This window comes from Choloepus didactylus, chromosome 1, assembly GCF_015220235.1.
Source record: "Choloepus didactylus isolate mChoDid1 chromosome 1, mChoDid1.pri, whole genome shotgun sequence".
Classification (NCBI taxonomy): Eukaryota; Metazoa; Chordata; class Mammalia; order Pilosa; family Megalonychidae; genus Choloepus; species Choloepus didactylus.
Genome location: NC_051307.1, coordinates 145,491,635 through 145,508,721, shown reverse-complemented (window position 1 = coordinate 145,508,721; position 17,087 = coordinate 145,491,635). Strand labels below are relative to the sequence as shown.

Sequence of the window (17,087 nt, the reverse complement as noted above, 5' to 3'; positions counted from 1 at the left end):
CTCTAACTTCTTGTGAAATCATACTTTGAAAGTTATCACTATTATGTATATATGTTAAAATTCACAATAAAAATAAATAAGTATGTATTTTATTTAAAAAAAAGAATCAAGGCTACTGGGTTGCAGTTCAGCGTTTCAGGTCTTTCCTCTGGCTATTCCAATACACTAAAAACTTAAAAGCCATATCTGTATAATGCATAAGAATACATTCCATAATAACCTCTTGACTTTATTTGAAATCTCTCAGCCACTAAAACTTTATTTGGTTTCATTTCTCTTCCCCCTTTTGGTCAAGAAGTCTTTCTCAATCCCATGATACTGGAATCATGCTCAACCCTGGGAGTCATGTCTTACATTGCCAGGGAGATTTATACCCTTGGGAGTCATGTCCCATGTAGGGTGGAGGGCAATGTGTTTACCAGCAGAGTTGGCTTAGAGAGAGAGGCCACATCTGAGCAACAAAAGAGGTTCTATGGGGGTGACTCTTAGGCACATTTATAAGTAGGTTTAATCTCTCTTTTGAAGTAACAAGCTTCATAAGGGCAAGCCCCGAGTTCGAGAACTCGGCCTTCTAAATTGGTAGTTCCCAATGCTTGTGAGAATATCAGTAATTCTCCAGGTGGGGAAGTTTAGTATTTCCAAATTTTCCCTCAGTCCCTCAAGGGGGCTTTGCAAAAACATTTTTATTCTCTGCCCAAATTATCTCCCTCATTTCTGAAAGACAGTTTTGCCTTACAAAGTAATTTTGGCTGGTAATTTTTCTCTTTCAGAGAAAATGGTCTCTGATGAGAAATGGACATGTAGTCTTGGGGATCCCTCATATGTGACAAGTCACTTTTCTCTTGCTGCTTTCAGAATTCTCTCTTTATCTTTGACATTTGACATTCTGAATAGTGTTATGTCTCACAGTGGGTATATTAGGATTTATTCTGTTTGTAATACATTTTACTCCCTACATATATTTATATTATGTCTTTTATAAGAATTGGGATATTTTTAGCTATTATTTCCACAAATATTCTTTCTGCGCCATGTCTCTTTTCTTCTCCTCCTGGGACCCACATGTTGCATATGTTTGCATGCTGTCACTCAAAGTCCCTGAGATGCTGCCCAATTTCTTCTGTTCTTTTCTCTGTTCTTCTGAATGTATGATTTCAAATGTCCTATCTTCTAATTCGCTGAATGTTTCTTCTGCCTGTTCAAATCTACTGTTGTATGCCTCTAGTTTATTTTTAATCTCCATTATTGTGCCTTTCATCTCTACAAGTTCTATTTCTTTTTAAACTCTTGAATTCTTGATGCCCACATGTTGTCTTAATATGCATTAAGTCTTTGTCCATATTTTCCTTCATCTGCTTGAATTGATTTAGGAGATTTTTTTTGAACTTCTTTGGTTGTTCTAAATTCTGTGTCTCCTCTGAAGTTTTAATTTTTTCCCTTGTCTAAGCCATGTCTTCCTTTTTCTTAGTATGGCTTGTAATTTTTTTGCTGATGTTTGGGCATCTGATCATTTTGATGTGTTAACTGTGAAGGCCAGGAGAAACTGGAGTTTCAGATAGTCTCAGCTCTTCTTTACCTGATTCTTGCCCTGGATATGTGATACAGTTTCTAAAATTGCATTTTTTGTGCAATTGTTTCACCTCCAGGAGAAAGCTTCCTTTCCTTCTTCTTCTTTCTTCTCTGGGAATTTTTATCCGTTCTTTTTGTTTTTGTGCAGATTTTCTCCCCAGCGGCTATGATATATTTAAATTCTTTCCCTCACTCGGTGTCCCCTTTTCCTTACACTTTTCAATTCTGTGATCTATTCTGTCAGTTCAGTTCCCCCATCCCTTTTTTTCTTCCACATGCTTCTCTGTGTCCAGTTCTTCTCCATTAGGGTTTCCCATTTTGGGGAACCTGTAAAGGTCTGCTGTACATTTGGGTGGTCCAGTAACCAGAGACTAGATTGAATATGTGTACCTCTTGCGAACAGTTCTGCCATGATCTTTTTTTTTTTTTCCCTTCCTGGGGTCACTTCGTATGTGGTAGTCCTCAGTTGTTGGCGTTCTTTCTTGTGTCCCTGTGAAGGTAGGTCCCTGTGACTGGTTATGTGTGAGGTTCTAACTTGCTGTTGTGAGTTGCTCTGTGGTTGGCATCTGTGGCAGGAGGGACCAGGGCTGTGCTCTCTCTGACTCCCAAGCTGCATGGGACTGAGTCAGGGGGAGGCGTTTGGACTGGCAGGTTTGAGATGGAAATTTCCTGCCTGATTTTGGAGATTATTTTTCTTTTTCTTTGATTGAGCATTTGTGGATTTCTCCAGTCTCTGTCGTCCTCCAGAGTTCCAAGCAAGTGGGATTTGTCCTTTTATTAGTTCATCCTGAAGGGAGATTTTTCCAGAGGATGTCTTACATCACCATGTTGATGATGTTACTTTCTATGTGTTTTTAATTGTTATGTCTCCCTAATTGTTTTAGTTTCTTAGGCTGATTAAGCAAATACCATGAAATGGGTTGGCTTAAACAGTGGGACTTTATTATCTTGTGATTTTCAGGCTGTAAGAATGTCCACATTTAGGCGTCATCAGGGCAATGCTTTCTTCCTGAAGACAGCATTCCCTGGCTGGCCATCTGCATGCATTGGCTTCTCTCTCACTTGGTAAGATACGTGGCAGTGTCTCCTTCAACTTTCCCTTCTTTTCCCATTCCCTTGGTTTCAGCTTCTTACTTCCTGTGACTTTCCCTCTGTAGGAATTTCATTCTCTTATAAAGTACTCCAGCAATTGGAATAAGTCCTATCCTGATTGATGGGGGGACATACCTTAACAGAAGTTACCTCATCAAAAGGTCCTACTTGCAATGTGTTTACAGCCACAGGGATGGATGACATTTAGAACTTCTTTTTCTGAGGTACATATAGCTTCAAACCACCACTAATGGATTAACCTTTTTATCCTTATAAAATGTTTCTTTTTATCTCTTCATCTGGTTTTATCTCTAGTAACAGTTTCTGTTTTAAAATCTATTTGATATGATATGAGCCATTCCAACTTTCTTATGGTTGTTATTTGTATTATATATCTTTTCCATGCTTTTGCCTTTCACATATTTGTATCTTTATATATACAGTGTATTTCCTGTAGACAACATATATTTGTGGCCTATTTTTTAATCCATTTTAACAATCTCTTCCTTTTGATTGGGTTAATTCATTCACATTTTTTTTCCTCTTGCACTTTAAACATTTTTTCATTGTGTTTGTCTCAACATTTTTACTCTGATATGCCTGAGAGTTTGGGTAACTTTTCATTTATCCAACTTTGAGTACATTGAGCTTTTGGATGTATAGATAAATATTTTTCATGAAATTTGGGACATTTTCAGCAATTATATCTTCAAATATTTTTTCTGTTTCTTCTTCTCTTTCTTTATCTTGTGTTGTTCCCATTACTTGTATGTTGGTATCCTTAATGGTATTCCACATTTCTCTGAGGCCCTATTCATTTTTTTTTGATTATTTTTTCTCTGTTCTTTGGGTTGCATAATGCCCATGAATCTATCCTCAAGTTAGCCAATTCTTTCTTCTGCCATTTCAGTTATACTCTTGAGCCCCTCAATTGAATTTTTCATTTCAGTTATACTTTTCAACTCCAGAATGTCAATTTTGTTATTTTTGAAAAATAATTTTGATTTCTTTATTGTTAGTCTTGATTTGGTGAGGCATTGTTGTACCTTCTTTACCTCTTTAAGTAAGGTTTCCTTTTGATTTTTTGAACATATTTATAACGGCTGCTTTGAAATGTTTGTTAAATCTGACATCTGGGTCCTCTCACAGGCAGTTTCTGTTGTCTGCTTTTGTTCTATGTGTGGACCATACTCATTTCTTTGCATGTATCATATTTTTGTTGTTGTTAGTGAATACTGGACATTTCAGATAATATATTGTAGCACCTCTATAGCAATGCTGGGTGTTGAAACCCACCCCTCTCCCCAGAGCTTGTCTTTGTTTGCTTGTTTATTTCTTTGTTAACTTAGCTGGAATATTTTAGTGAAGTTTGCTTCCTCCTGCAGTGGGAACTCATTGTTGTTGCTTCTTAAGAGTGTTTAGTCTTGGTCATTAGCACAGTCACTCTAGGACAATAGTGGTTTTAGCAGGGCTCTCTTTGTCTCAAACTTGATGATTACTCAGCTGTCTGCTTAGTTTGGTATCACATCCAGGTATTGGGCTTCATTAAAATTGCTGGCTGATTTCTCTGTTATTTTCAACAGTGCCGTGGGGCATAAATTGCTTCACAGTCTGATCCAATTAAATTTGCATCCCTTTGCAGGAGTAGTTTTTGAGGACAGTCTTTGAGGTTTTTTCTTACCTTAAAAGGGCTTTTCTTTTTCTTTTCTCCTTCCTGTCAAGTTTATTAAATCCTTAATAGTAGAAATTACTCAAGGTTGTAGATCATCAAAAGATTAATTCAATGAAGGCCACATTAAAAAAAAACAGACAAACATAAAACAACTCAAAAAAATTTAAAGAGGAAAACAACATAAACTCAATTTGTCAGCAAGTCTCTTTACTTAAAATGTGAGACAGAACAGAAATAAGGCATTTACACAATTCACTTATTCACTTTTGCCTCCATATGCCAGGGCTTGATTAATGATCACATATTTTTTTATCATGTGCATGGTCATTTTCTTGACCTGTTGGATTTTAGTTATTTCTGTTTTTCTTGAGGATCCAGTCTTCTCATCAAAGGGTTTTTCTTAGCTACCTCTTTCCCTGGTTCTCTCTGGTAAACTAGCTTGCCTATTTTAGCTTGTTCTTCTCTTAGTGTTACCAGCTCCTCTTAATTGCTTACTAACAAAATTTCCATTGTTTTTGAAAGCAGCCCCCCTCTCTGTTTCAAATAAAATGGAGTGCTTCTCCCCTGGGCAGAATTCTTGAGCCTCCGCTCTGATTTGGCTCCATTGAAAATGCATCTGCCTCATTGGCTTTCTGATTCAGGAAACTGCTTGTGCACTTGCTGTTTCCTATGTTTCTTCTTCCATTACAAATCTTCCTTATCTACTGGATCATTGCCCAGCATTAAAAAAAATGTGTTAATTTTTCATTGACAACCTACTTTATGAGTAAGGTGCTGGGTGGCAGTGGTAGCCTTTGGTCTTCTTGGTCTTCTTGGTTTGCCTCTCCCAGAGTGAAACTTCTGCCTTCCAGTGAAATGAGGGGAAAATGATTGGAGGTGAAGTGATTGGAGCCTCAGTGTTCTCAGCCTTCTGCACTTGGGTAGACATTGTACCCTATGAGCAGTTACTGGGTAGAGGAAGGGAGCCTCCAATTTCCTGGCTGCGTTAGGTGGAACTTTAGCCTCTGTAATTTGGAGCTGGAAAGAATGAGAAATGCTGGTAGTCTGCCCTTCCTTGTGAGATGCTACTGGATCCCTTGACTGAGAGCTGGGGGAAGAGGGAGTAGGGAGTCTTGTCTTAGCCACGGTTATCCAAAATAGAGCTTCCATCTTGTTGCGCTATTGGTGGTGATGGTAGCGGGTTGTAACTCAAGGTCCACAAACTTTGGCTATTCTTATTGAACTTTAGTAGGTTTTGTTGAACAAATATTTCTTCATTTGCTGTTTGCCCTTGGACAATTTCCAGGGACTTTGGAAGGTTATTTAAAAAATATTTTTCCCCAGTTCTGGTTGTTTCCTTGGGAATGGGTCCATGGAGCTTCTCGTGTAGCACTCCAGGAATGGAACCCCTTATCATGATTTTTAAACAGTTTAGTTTGGTTTTACTCTTACTTTGGGTCAAATTTCAGTGTTTTCCCAAGAATTTTTTTTTTTATGACCTGTCAAGTTTAGTTACATAGGTTAGAAAAAGCTACTGTTTCACATAGTATCATTTTGACCTTAGTTCTTCTTTGAAGACTTTTTCTCTCCACTGTACTAGAAAATTTGGAGTAATATGTGGTTCAGTTTTTCGTTTAAACAATAAATCTGGTTCAGTTTTCTATCATCATTCCATTGTAGATTTCTCTATTCATCAAACCAGTTACTTGTAAGTCTGGTTTAATTTAGCAGTTGTGTCAAATGAATAGATCCCCCCTAGTCCTTTGAAATTATCTGTTTAGTAATAAGCATAGTCTTCAATAAACTTCGTCTTTTTCAGATACTTCATCAATATTAAGGGAATTTCTAGTTTGAAACTTCTTTGCATGATTTGTCTCAAAAAAATAAGTGAATACTGATTATATCAAATATTGGGGGGAAGAGTGTGCATTCAAAGTAATTATTATGCCAACATAGGTGTTTTTTTTCTCAGGACTATCTGAACAAATTTGCCAGTATTAGTAGATTTAAGAGCTATATTCAGTATACGTAAATGGAGAGGCTGATAAATGTAAAACCAGAAAGTGGAATGTTACACTAGGAATTCTAAGGTATTTGTGAGCAACAGATACTTTATCTTACTCATTTCTTGCTAAGAGAGTGTCTGGCATAGAATATGAATGATCTTTGTCCCATAGCCCCTAGGCAATGCCTGGTGCTACCTGACTTTTAGTAGGAGTTCAATAAATATATGGTCAATGAGAAGTATATCAGTAAAATAAGGAATTAAAACTGTAATTAATACTTAACATTGACTCATTGGAAACAAATTGTGATACAAGATATGTCAAAAATATTCATAAATATGTTGAACAGTTTGCTTTCTCACTTGTTCATAAGTGTTCTTTAGTGAGCATGAAAAGCCAAATTTAAGAACCTGGTAGCCGGTCCTTTTCTGTTCTCAGGGTCACTGCTATGCTGTCTGTCTTCTGCTTGACCTCAAAGCCTTGCTGGAATAAAGTTGAGCAATAAAACCCCAACATTGTCAGGATTTATTTTGCTATCTGATAATAGGAGGTAGATTGGAGATAAATTAGCCTCTTGTGCTCACCTTCACACCTGATGACCAGTTCATCATATATGGCAACACTCATTTAGGGAGTGTTTCATATGGAAGAGGTCATACAGACCAGAGACGTAGAGCTGTCATCAGTTATACGGAATCAGTGGGAGCATAACTTCAAACACTATTACCCATGATTATTTCTTACTTTTCATTCAGTATACATTTTTGGTCTGATCACTGTTCCTTAACCTTTCATCTACCAAATTGAACCAAATAAAATTTTTATGACATACCAATAAAATTCAATATTCACTTAAAATTTTTGATATATACAATCGTATAGTAAATGCTAAGGGAATTTGCTTTACAGTGGAATCTGGAAAGGAATCCTTGAATTAAGTGGGGAATGTTTTCCTAAATAACCTGTCTGTTAGTTGGAATAAAAATATTGAAATAAAGTAAAAATTGCATTGACTAGTTCTATATATATAGAACTCTCTTTGACTTGATGCTACCAGTTCCCTTCTTGATACCTTATAATTCACTTTTTAAATAGTTTGAGCTTTTTTCTTTTCCAAGTTTATTTATAGCACAATATAATAGCTATAATAATAAAGGAAACATTAGTATTTCCTTTATTACTATTTATTTAAATAGTATTAATAATCTTCAAACCCTCTCTCATCTCAATTGTTTTCTTTTTGTGTTTATATTAACTTTGAAAAACAATGTGTTTTGGGGAAAAGAACATTGTTTGAATTAGGCCACTCTGGGTTTGACTTAATAGTACCTTCAGTTACCAGCCAAATGTTCTTGGACAAACTAACTTTTTGAAGCTTAAGTTTCTTCTCTAAAACAGAGATGATAATGCCTTTATGATTTGTAATCCTCGATTGTATTAGGCTGTGTATTCTGGGACTTCACTTTAGTTGTCACAGTAGTTAACTTCCAACAGTTTCAAATAACTTGAAACACTACTCATCTGTAAACCACATTGTAGCTTTTCTACAGTCTAATGAAATTTACGGGGATAATAGGAAAATATTGGAAGGTAGATGATGAAGAAACAAGGTTAAGCTAGAATGTCAATAATTTTAAAACGTGCATGTGAATTTTTGTCATAGAAGAGGTAATTATATTAGCACATTGCCAAAATTTTTAGAATGATGGACTGAAAATAGGGAAACCTGGAACTTAGTCTTGGTTTTGTCCTTATTTTTGTGAAGATGAGCAGTGTGCTAACATGGTAAGCAGAACATAGGCTTTTAGAAAAAGGAAAGTGGCTTTTATCTATTATTTCCTTCTTTTTCTTATTTTGGGTTTAATTTGCTCTTCTTTTTTCTAGTTTCTTTAGGTGGAAGTTGAGGTCATTGATTTCTAATAATAGGTAATTTAGTGCTATACATTTCTCTCCAAGTACTATTTTAGCTGTGTCCCACAAATTCTGATGAGTTACGGTTTTATTTTCATTTGCTTCAAGTGTTTAGGGCTAGTTTGACCTACTTCTGAGGCTGTACACTTTGAGGACTCTCTGCTCCATGTTTTTTATGTTAGAAGATTTTTCCACACTGGCTGATGGGAACATGGATTATTCCCATCCCTGTGTATGAGCTTCTGGGATTGCTCTGTATGTTCTTTCTCTAATAGTTCTTTCTCTAGTTTTGGTAGTTTGCTCTCACATGTGCGGAAAACTACTCAGCCAAAGACTAAGGCAATCCCTCTTCAGGCATCTGGAGCCTTCTCTCTACAACTCCCTCTTCCCTGATACTCTATCCCACAAAATCTAGCTCTCTTGACCTTCCCAAACTCTGAATTCTGTCTCCTCAACTCACTGAGACCCCTAGCCGTCGTTGGGTTCCTCTGCTCTGTGTTGTGGCCAGGAATCTCTCCAGGCAGTGAGCTGAGGTACCTGTAGGGCTCATCTCATTTATTTCCCTCTTAGGAATCATTGTCCTGCACTCCCTATTATCCAGTGTTTGAAAACTGTTACTGCATATTTTTTGTTTTGTTTTCTAGTTGCTTCAGGTAGGATGGTAAAACCAGCCCTTGTTATTCCATCATGGCTGGAAGTGGAAGTTGAGCATATCATCCATTAGATAAGCAATAAATGATAAATGCTAAATACTTTTAAGAAAAATCATTTAAAAATTCTCATTTAAGGAATTTATTAAGATGGGTAACTTTGGAACTACATGCAGACATTATGTAGGTCTTTATGCTCTTTTCCTGCTTTTTTAATCAGTGCACTTGAAAAAGAAGTATGTTAGTCTTTATTATTAAACCTCAACATTCTTAGAATATTAAGGAGTCTTTTTTTTTTTTTTTACATCTGTTGAGATAATTATGGTTTTACTATTTTCATCTCTTACTACAACATCTTTTTCTAATATATTTTATGATGTCAAACCTTTCTGTATTCCTGGGGAAGCAATTTACTATTTTCTTTTTAAATTAATGTTTATCTTCTGAACATCTTTTCAATTTAGTTTATATAGATCTACATCATTCTTTTTAATGGCCATATTATTCTACTGTATAAATGTACTATCATGTATAAAATGACTGCCTTCTTGATGTGCATGGTTTCCAGTACATGTAGCAGTGAACATCTTTCTATATATCTTTATATATCCAGACTAATGTTTCTGTAGGATAAATTCCTAGAAATGCCATGCAGTTTAATTGTTTTGATAACATGGAAGAAAATTAAAAGTTAATTTACAAAAAGTATTTGCTTGGTTTAATAATATCAAACATTGTCAGAAAATATAAAATATACCAGTCTATTTACAGTGGTTATCTTTGGGGTGATTGGCTTATAGATGATTTTTTTTTTCCTTAAACTTCAATAGTAAAAAGATGAAGCTATTTTTTAAAAAAACTAAAAACATATAGAACCAAATATATTATGGAAGTTCCGTGATTGTGCACAGTTGGAGGGTAAGAACTATTGTAGTTGTTAGATCATGCCTCTAGCATAATGCATAATACAAACAAATTCAAAAGATGTTTGTAGAACTGAGTTGAATTGATTTATTGAGTAAATCAGAGAAATAACTTATTGTCAATTCTTTTTCAGGGTTTTCTGATAAACTCAAAACCAGAGAATGCCTGTGAACCTATAGTGCCTCCACCACTAAAAGATAATTCATCTGGTGCTTTCATCGTATTAATTAGAAGACTTGATTGCAATTTTGATATAAAGGTACTATTTGCCTTTTTTTTTTTTTGGTTACTTTTTGTTTAGCTAGTTAATTTACATTCTCCCTTGCTACAGAAAAGATTAAAGACAGTTTACAAAATTCATTCAGATTCTAAAAAGAAAGGAATAAGGACAGAAAGAGAAATGAAAAGAGATGGTAAAGGTAAGAAAGACAGAAACAGGTTTACTTAAGTCCTAGACATTTGCAATAAGTTTTGCTCTGTGCTTCTTGGCAGCCAGTTCAAAGAGGGAAACACCATAAATTTCATGATTTACCATTTTGGTAAGAAAATAAACAAGGTGACCAGGATTTAAATACTTACTGTGTTGGTTCTAAGAATTTTCAGATGGTTGTTGGGCATTTTGAACTATTGTTTAATAGTGGACTCTTGCTTGATCTAGGAATGAAAACATTAACCTTTTGTTTTATACCTTGACCCTTCCAGTACTAATACTCCACTTAGATTTATACCTATGTTTGCATCGACTTTTAGATTTCTCTTTTTAAGAAGCTGACGGTCATGTGAGTAAGTTTGTCTCCCTAGAGTGGGTTAAGCTCGCATTTCAGATAGTAAGGCAAGTTCACCACAGGATCTTACTAACTATATCACATGTCCTGCTTTAAAGGTATGTGCTTTTTTTTTTTTGGACACTTTTGATACTGTCTGTCTTTACAAGTCTGCTTTGAGATTGGCCTTGGCAGAATTGAAGCTTGAATACAAATGAGCCTTGATGTTACTTCTTACTGGACTACCTTAAACCTGAGTGTCATATACTGTCTAGCCTGTATGTATAGAAAAGACACAGGATATTATTTCATGTACTTTCCATGGCTTGATTTTAGATGATTTTTCTGTTTAGTAGGAAAGGCTGCCCTGACTCATGCTGTGCATGAACCTTGTCTCTGCTCTTTTCATTACAAATAACATGAAAGAAATGACACTGCCAGAGTAAACTTATTAAAAGAACAAAATAATGATTGCAAAGGAGTTTGAAAATCTAGGTATTGTTACTGTTGCATATTGGTTCCAAATGTAGACATTCAGTTCCTTTCTTTTTTTTTTTTTATCTTCATTTTATTGAGATATATTCACATACCATGCAGTCATACAAAACAAATCGTACATTCAGTTGTTCACAGTACCATTACATAGTTGTACATTCATCACCTAAATCAATCCCTGACACCTTCATTAGCACACACACAAAAATAACAAGAATAATAATTAAAGTGAAAAAGAGCAATTGAAGTAAAAAAGAACACTGGGTACCTTTGTCTGTTTGTTTGTTTGTTTCCTTCCCCTATTTTTCTACTCATCCATCCATAAACTAGACAAAGTGGAGTGTGGTCCTTATGGTTTTCCCAATCCCATTGTCACTCCTCATAAGCTACATTTTTATACAATTGTCTTCGAGATTCATGGGTTCTGGGTTGTAGTTTGATAGTTTCAGGTATCCACCACCAGCTACCCCAATTCTTTAGAACCTAAAAAGGGTAGCCTAAAGTGTGCGTAAGAGTGCCCACCAGAGTGACCTCTTGGCTCCTTTTGGACTCTCTCTGCTACTGAAGCTTATTTCATTTCCTTTCACATCCCCCTTTTGGTCAAGAAGATGTTCTCCGTCCCACGATGCCATGTCTGCATTCCTCCCTGGGAGTCATATTCCACATTGCCAGGGAGATTCACTCCCCTGGGTGTCTGATCCCACGTAGAGGGGAGGGCAGTGATTTCACCTTTCAAGTTGGCTTAGCTAGACAGAGAGGGCCACATCTGAGCAACAAAGAGGCACTCGGGAGGCGGCTCTTAGGCACAATTATAGGGAGGCCTAGCCTCTCCTTTGCAGCAACCGTCTTCCCAAGGGTAAAACCTATGACAGAGGGCTCAACCCATCAAACCACCAGTTCCCTATGTCTGTGGTCATGTTAGCAAACATTGAGGTGGGGTAGGCCAATACCCCTGCATTCTCCACAGGCTCCTCAAGGGGGCACTACATATTTTTTTCCTGTTTTTTTTTTTTTTTTGTTTGTTTTTTTAACCTGTTCTTCCTTTTTAAATCAACTGTATGGAAAAAAAAAATTAAAAACAAACAAACAAACAAAAAAAACAAAAAAAAACAAAAAGGAAAAACATACAATAAAAGAACATTTCAAAGAGACCATAACAAGGGAGTAAGAAAAAGACAACTAACCTAAGATAACTGCTTTACTTCCAACCTGTTCCTACTTTACCCCAAGGAAGTTACATAATATAGCAACATTTCTGTGAACTTGCTCCTACTATATCCATCAGAAATTAACAGACCATAGTCATTCCTGGGCATCCCCAAAACGTTAAATAGCATATCTGTTCTTCTTGGATTACTGTTCCCCCTTCCTTAATTGCTCTCTATTGCTAGTTCCCCTACATTCTACATTATAAACCATTCGTTTTACATTTTTCAAAGTTCACATTAGTGGTAGCATGTAATATTTCTCTTTCTGTGCCTGGCTTATTTCGCTCAGCATTATGTCTTCAAGGTTCATCCATGTTGTCATATGTTTCACGAGGTCGTTCCTTCTTACTGCCGTGTAGTATTCCATTGTGTGTATATACCACATTTTATTTATCCACTCATCTGTTGAAGGACATTTGGGTTGTTTCCATCTCTTAGCAATTGTGAATAATGCTGCTATGAACATTGGCGTGCAGATATCTGTTCGTGTCACTGCTTTCCGATCTTCCAGGTATATACCGAGAAGTGCAATCGCTGGATCGAATGGTAACTCTATATCTAGTTTTCTAAGGAACTGCCACACTGACTTCCGGAGTGGCTGAACCATTATACAGTCCCACCAACAATGAATAAGAGTTCCAATTTCTCCACATCCCCTCCAGCATTTGTAGTTTCCTGTTTGTTTAATGGCAGCCGTTCTAACCGGTGTTAGATGGTATCTCATTGTGGTCTTAATTTGCATCTCTCTAATAGCTAGTGAAGCTGAACATTTTTTCATGTGTTTCTTGGCCATTTGTATTTCCTCTTCAGAGAACTGTCTTTTCATATCTTTTGCCCATTTTATAATTGGGCCGACTGTACTATTGTCATTGAGTTGTAGGATTTCTTTATATATGCAAGATATCAGTCTTTTGTCAGATACATGGTTTCCAAAAATTTTTTCCCATTGAGTTGGCTGCCTCTTTACCTTTTTGAGAAATTCCTTTGAGGTGCAGAAACTTCTAAGCTTGAGGAGTTCCCATTTATCTATTTTCTCTTTTGTTGCTTGTGCTTTGGGTGTAAAGTCTAGGAAGTGGCCGCCTAATACAAGGTCTTGAAGATGTTTTCCTACATTATCTTCTAGGAGTTTTATGGTACTTTCTTTTATATTGAGATCTTTGGTCCATTTTGAGTTAATTTTTGTGTAGGGGGTGAGGTAGGGGTCCTCTTTCATTCTTTTGGATATGGATATCCAACTCTCCCAGCCCCATTTGTTGAAAAGACCATTATGACTCAGTTCAGTGACTTTGGGGGCCTTATCAAAGATCAGTCGGCCATAGATCTGAGGGTCTATCTCCGAATTCTCAATTCGATTCCATTGATCTATATGCCTATCTTTGTGCTAGTACCATGCTGTTTTGGCAACTGTGGCTTTATAATAAGCTTCAAAGTCAGGGAGTGTAAGTCCTCCCACTTCGTTTTTCTTTTTTAGAGTGTCTTTAGCAATTCGAGGCATCTCCCCTTTCCAAATAAATTTGATAACTAGCTTTTCCAAGTCTGCAAAGTAGGTTGTTGGAATTTTGATTGGGATTGCATTGAATCTGTAGATGAGTTTGGGTAGAATTGACATCTTAAGGACATTTAGTCTTCCTATCCATAAACATGGAATATTTTTCCATCTTTTAAGGTCCCCTTCTATTTCTTTTAGTAGAGTTATGTAGTTTTCTTTGTATAGGTCTTTTACATCTTTGGTTAAGTTTATTCCTAGGTACTTGATTTTTTTAGTTGCTATTGAAAATGGTATCTTTTTCTTGAGTGTCTCTTCAGTTTGTTCATTTCTAGCATATAGAAACATTACTGACTTATGTGCATTAACCTTGTATCCTGCTACTTTGCTAAATTTGTTTATTAGCTCTAGTAGCTGTATCGTCGATTTCTCAGGGTTTTCTAGATATAAGATCATATCATCTGCAAACAATGACAGTTTTACTTCTTCTTTTCCAATTTGGATGCCTTTTATTTCTTTGTCTTGCCGGATTGCCCTGGCCAGCACTTCCAGCACAATGTTGAATAACAGTGGTGACAGCGGGCATCCTTGTCTTGTTCCTGATCTTAGAGGGAAGGCTTTCAGTCTCTCACCATTGAGTACTATGCTGGCTGTGGGTTTTTCATATATGCTCTTTATCATGTTGAGGAAATTTCCTTCAATTCCTACCTTTTGAAGTGTTTTTATCAAAAAGGGATGTTGGATTTTGTCAAATGCTTTTTCAGCATCTATTGAGATGATCAATTGATTTTTCCCTATTGACTTGTTAATGTGTTGTAATACATTGATTGATTTTCTTATGTTGAACCATCCTTGCATGCCTGGAATAAACCCCACTTGGTTATGGTGTATGATTTTTTAATGTGTCTTTGGATTCGATTTGCAAGTATTTTGTTGAGGATTTTTGCATCTATATTCATTAGGGAGATTGGCCGGTAGTTTTCCTTTTTTGTAGCATCTTTGCCTGGTTTTGGTGTTAGATTGATGTTAGCTTCATAGAATGAGTTAGGTAGTGTTCCATTTTCTTCAATGTTTTGAAAGAGTTTGAGTAAGATTGGTGTCAGTTCTTTCTGGAAAGTTTGGTAGAATTCCCCTGTGAAGCCATCTGGCCCTGGGCATTTAATTGTGGGAAGATTTTTGATGACTGATTGGATCTCTTTGCTTGTGATGGGTTGGTTGAGGTCTTCTATTTCTTCTCTGGTCAGTCTAGGTTGTTCATATGTTTCCAGGAAATTGTCCATTTCCTCTACATTATCCAGTTTGTTGCCATACAGTTGTTCATAGTATCCTCTTATAATTTTTTTAATTTCTTCAGGATCTGCAGTTATGTCACCTTTTTCATTCATTATTTTGTTTCTATGGGTCTTCTCTCTTTTTGATTTTGTCAGTCTAGCTAGGGGCTTGTCAATCTTGTTGATCTTCTCAAAGAACCAACTTTTGGTGATATTTATCCTCTCTATTGTTTTTTTGTTCTCTATGTCATTTATTTCTGCTTTAACCCTTGTTATTTCTTTTCTTCTACTTGTTTTAGGATTGGTTTGCTGTTCATTTTCTAGCTTCTTCATTTGATCCATTAGTTCTTTGATTTTGGCTCTTTCTTCCTTTTTAATATATGCGTTTAGTGCTATAAATTTCCCCCTTAGCACTGCTTTTGCTGCATCCCATAGGTTTTGGTATGTTGTGTTCTCATTTTCATTCGTCTCTATATATTTAGCAATTTCTCTTGCTATTTCTTCTTTAACCCACTGATTGTTTAGGAGTGTGTTGTTTAACCTCCAGGTATTTGTGAATTTTCTAAGTCTCTGATGGTTATTGACTTCTAATTGTATTCCATTGTGGTCAGAGAATGTGCTTTGAATAATTTCAATCTTTTTAAATTTATTGAGGCTTGTTTTATGTCCCAGCATATGATCTATTCTGGAGAAAGTTCCATGAGCACTAGAAAAGTATGTGTATCCTGGTGCTTTGGGATGTAATGTCCTGTATATGTCTGTTAAATCTAATTCATTTATCAGATTGTTTAGGTTTTCAATTTCCTTATTGGTCTTCTGTCTGGTTGATCAATCTATAGGAGAGAGTGATGTGTTGAAGTCTCCCACAATTATTGTGGAAGCATCAATTGCTTCCTTTAGTTTTGCCAGTGTTTCTCTCATGTATTTTGTGGCACCTTGATTGGGTGCATAGACATTTACGATTGTTATTTCTTCTTGCTGAATTGCCCCTTTTATTAGTATGTAGTGGCCTTCTTTGTCTCTCAAAACATCCCTGCATTTGAAGTCTATTTTATCTGAGATTAATATTGCTACACCTGCTTTCTTTTGGCTGTAGCTTGCATGAAATATTTTTTTCCATCCTTTCACTTTCAGTTTCTTTGTGTCCCTGTGTCTAAGATGAGTCTCTTGTATGCAACATATTGATGGTTCATTTTTTTTGATCCATTCTGCGAATCTATATCTTTTAATTGGGGAGTTTAATCCATTTACATTCAACGTTATAACCGTGAAGGCATTTCTTGAATCAGCCATCTTATCGTTTGGTTTATGTTTGTCATATTTTTCCCCTCTGTCTATTAATATCCTTTATTGTACCCATACCGAATCTCTTTAGTACTGAACCTTTCTCCAAGTCTCTCTGTCCTTTCTTTGTTTCTCTGTCTGTAGGGCTCCCTTTAGTATCTCCAGTAGGGCAGGTCTCTTGTTAGCAAATTCCATCAGCATTTGTTTGTCTGTGAAAAATTTAAGCTCTCCCTCAAATTTGAAGGAGAGCTTTGCTGGATAAAGTATTCTTGGCTGGAAATTTTTCTTACTCAGAATTTTAAATATATCGTGCCACTGCCTTCTCGCCTCCATGGTGGCTGCTGGGTAGTCACTACTTAGTCTTATGCTGTTTCCTTTGTATGTGGTGAATTGCTTTTCTCTTGCTGCTTTCAGAACTTGCTCCTTCTCTTCCGTGTTTGACAGTGTGATCAGTATATGTTTCGGTGTGGGTTTATTTGGATTTATTCTATTTGGGGTTCGCTGAGCATTTATGATTTGTGTATTTATGTTGTTTAGAAGATTTGGGAAGTTTTCCCCAACAATTTCTTTGAATACTCTTCCTAGACCTTTACCCTTTTCTTCCCCTTCTGGGACACCAATGAGTCTTATATTAGGACGTTTTATATTATCTATCATATCCCTGAGGTCCATTTCGATTTTTTCAATTTTTTTCCCCATTCTTTCTTTTATGCTTTCATTTTCCATTGTGTCATCTTCCAGGTCACTGATTCGTTGTTCAACTTCCTCTAGTCTTG

At 36.2% G+C, this 17,087-nt stretch overlaps 1 protein-coding gene across 2 annotated transcripts in view; it reads left to right on the top strand.

Annotated features, from left to right (window-relative positions):
• RNF13 (ring finger protein 13) overlaps window positions 1-17,087 on the top strand; it is a 213,751-nt gene that overhangs the window by 62,735 nt on the left and 133,929 nt on the right. For both annotated transcript variants that reach the window (XM_037842832.1, XM_037842842.1), the window contains one exon: window positions 9,937-10,062. In XM_037842832.1, coding sequence (XP_037698760.1) covers window positions 9,937-10,062 — 126 coding nt within the window. Of the gene's footprint in view, window positions 1-9,936; window positions 10,063-17,087 lie in introns of those variants that run through there.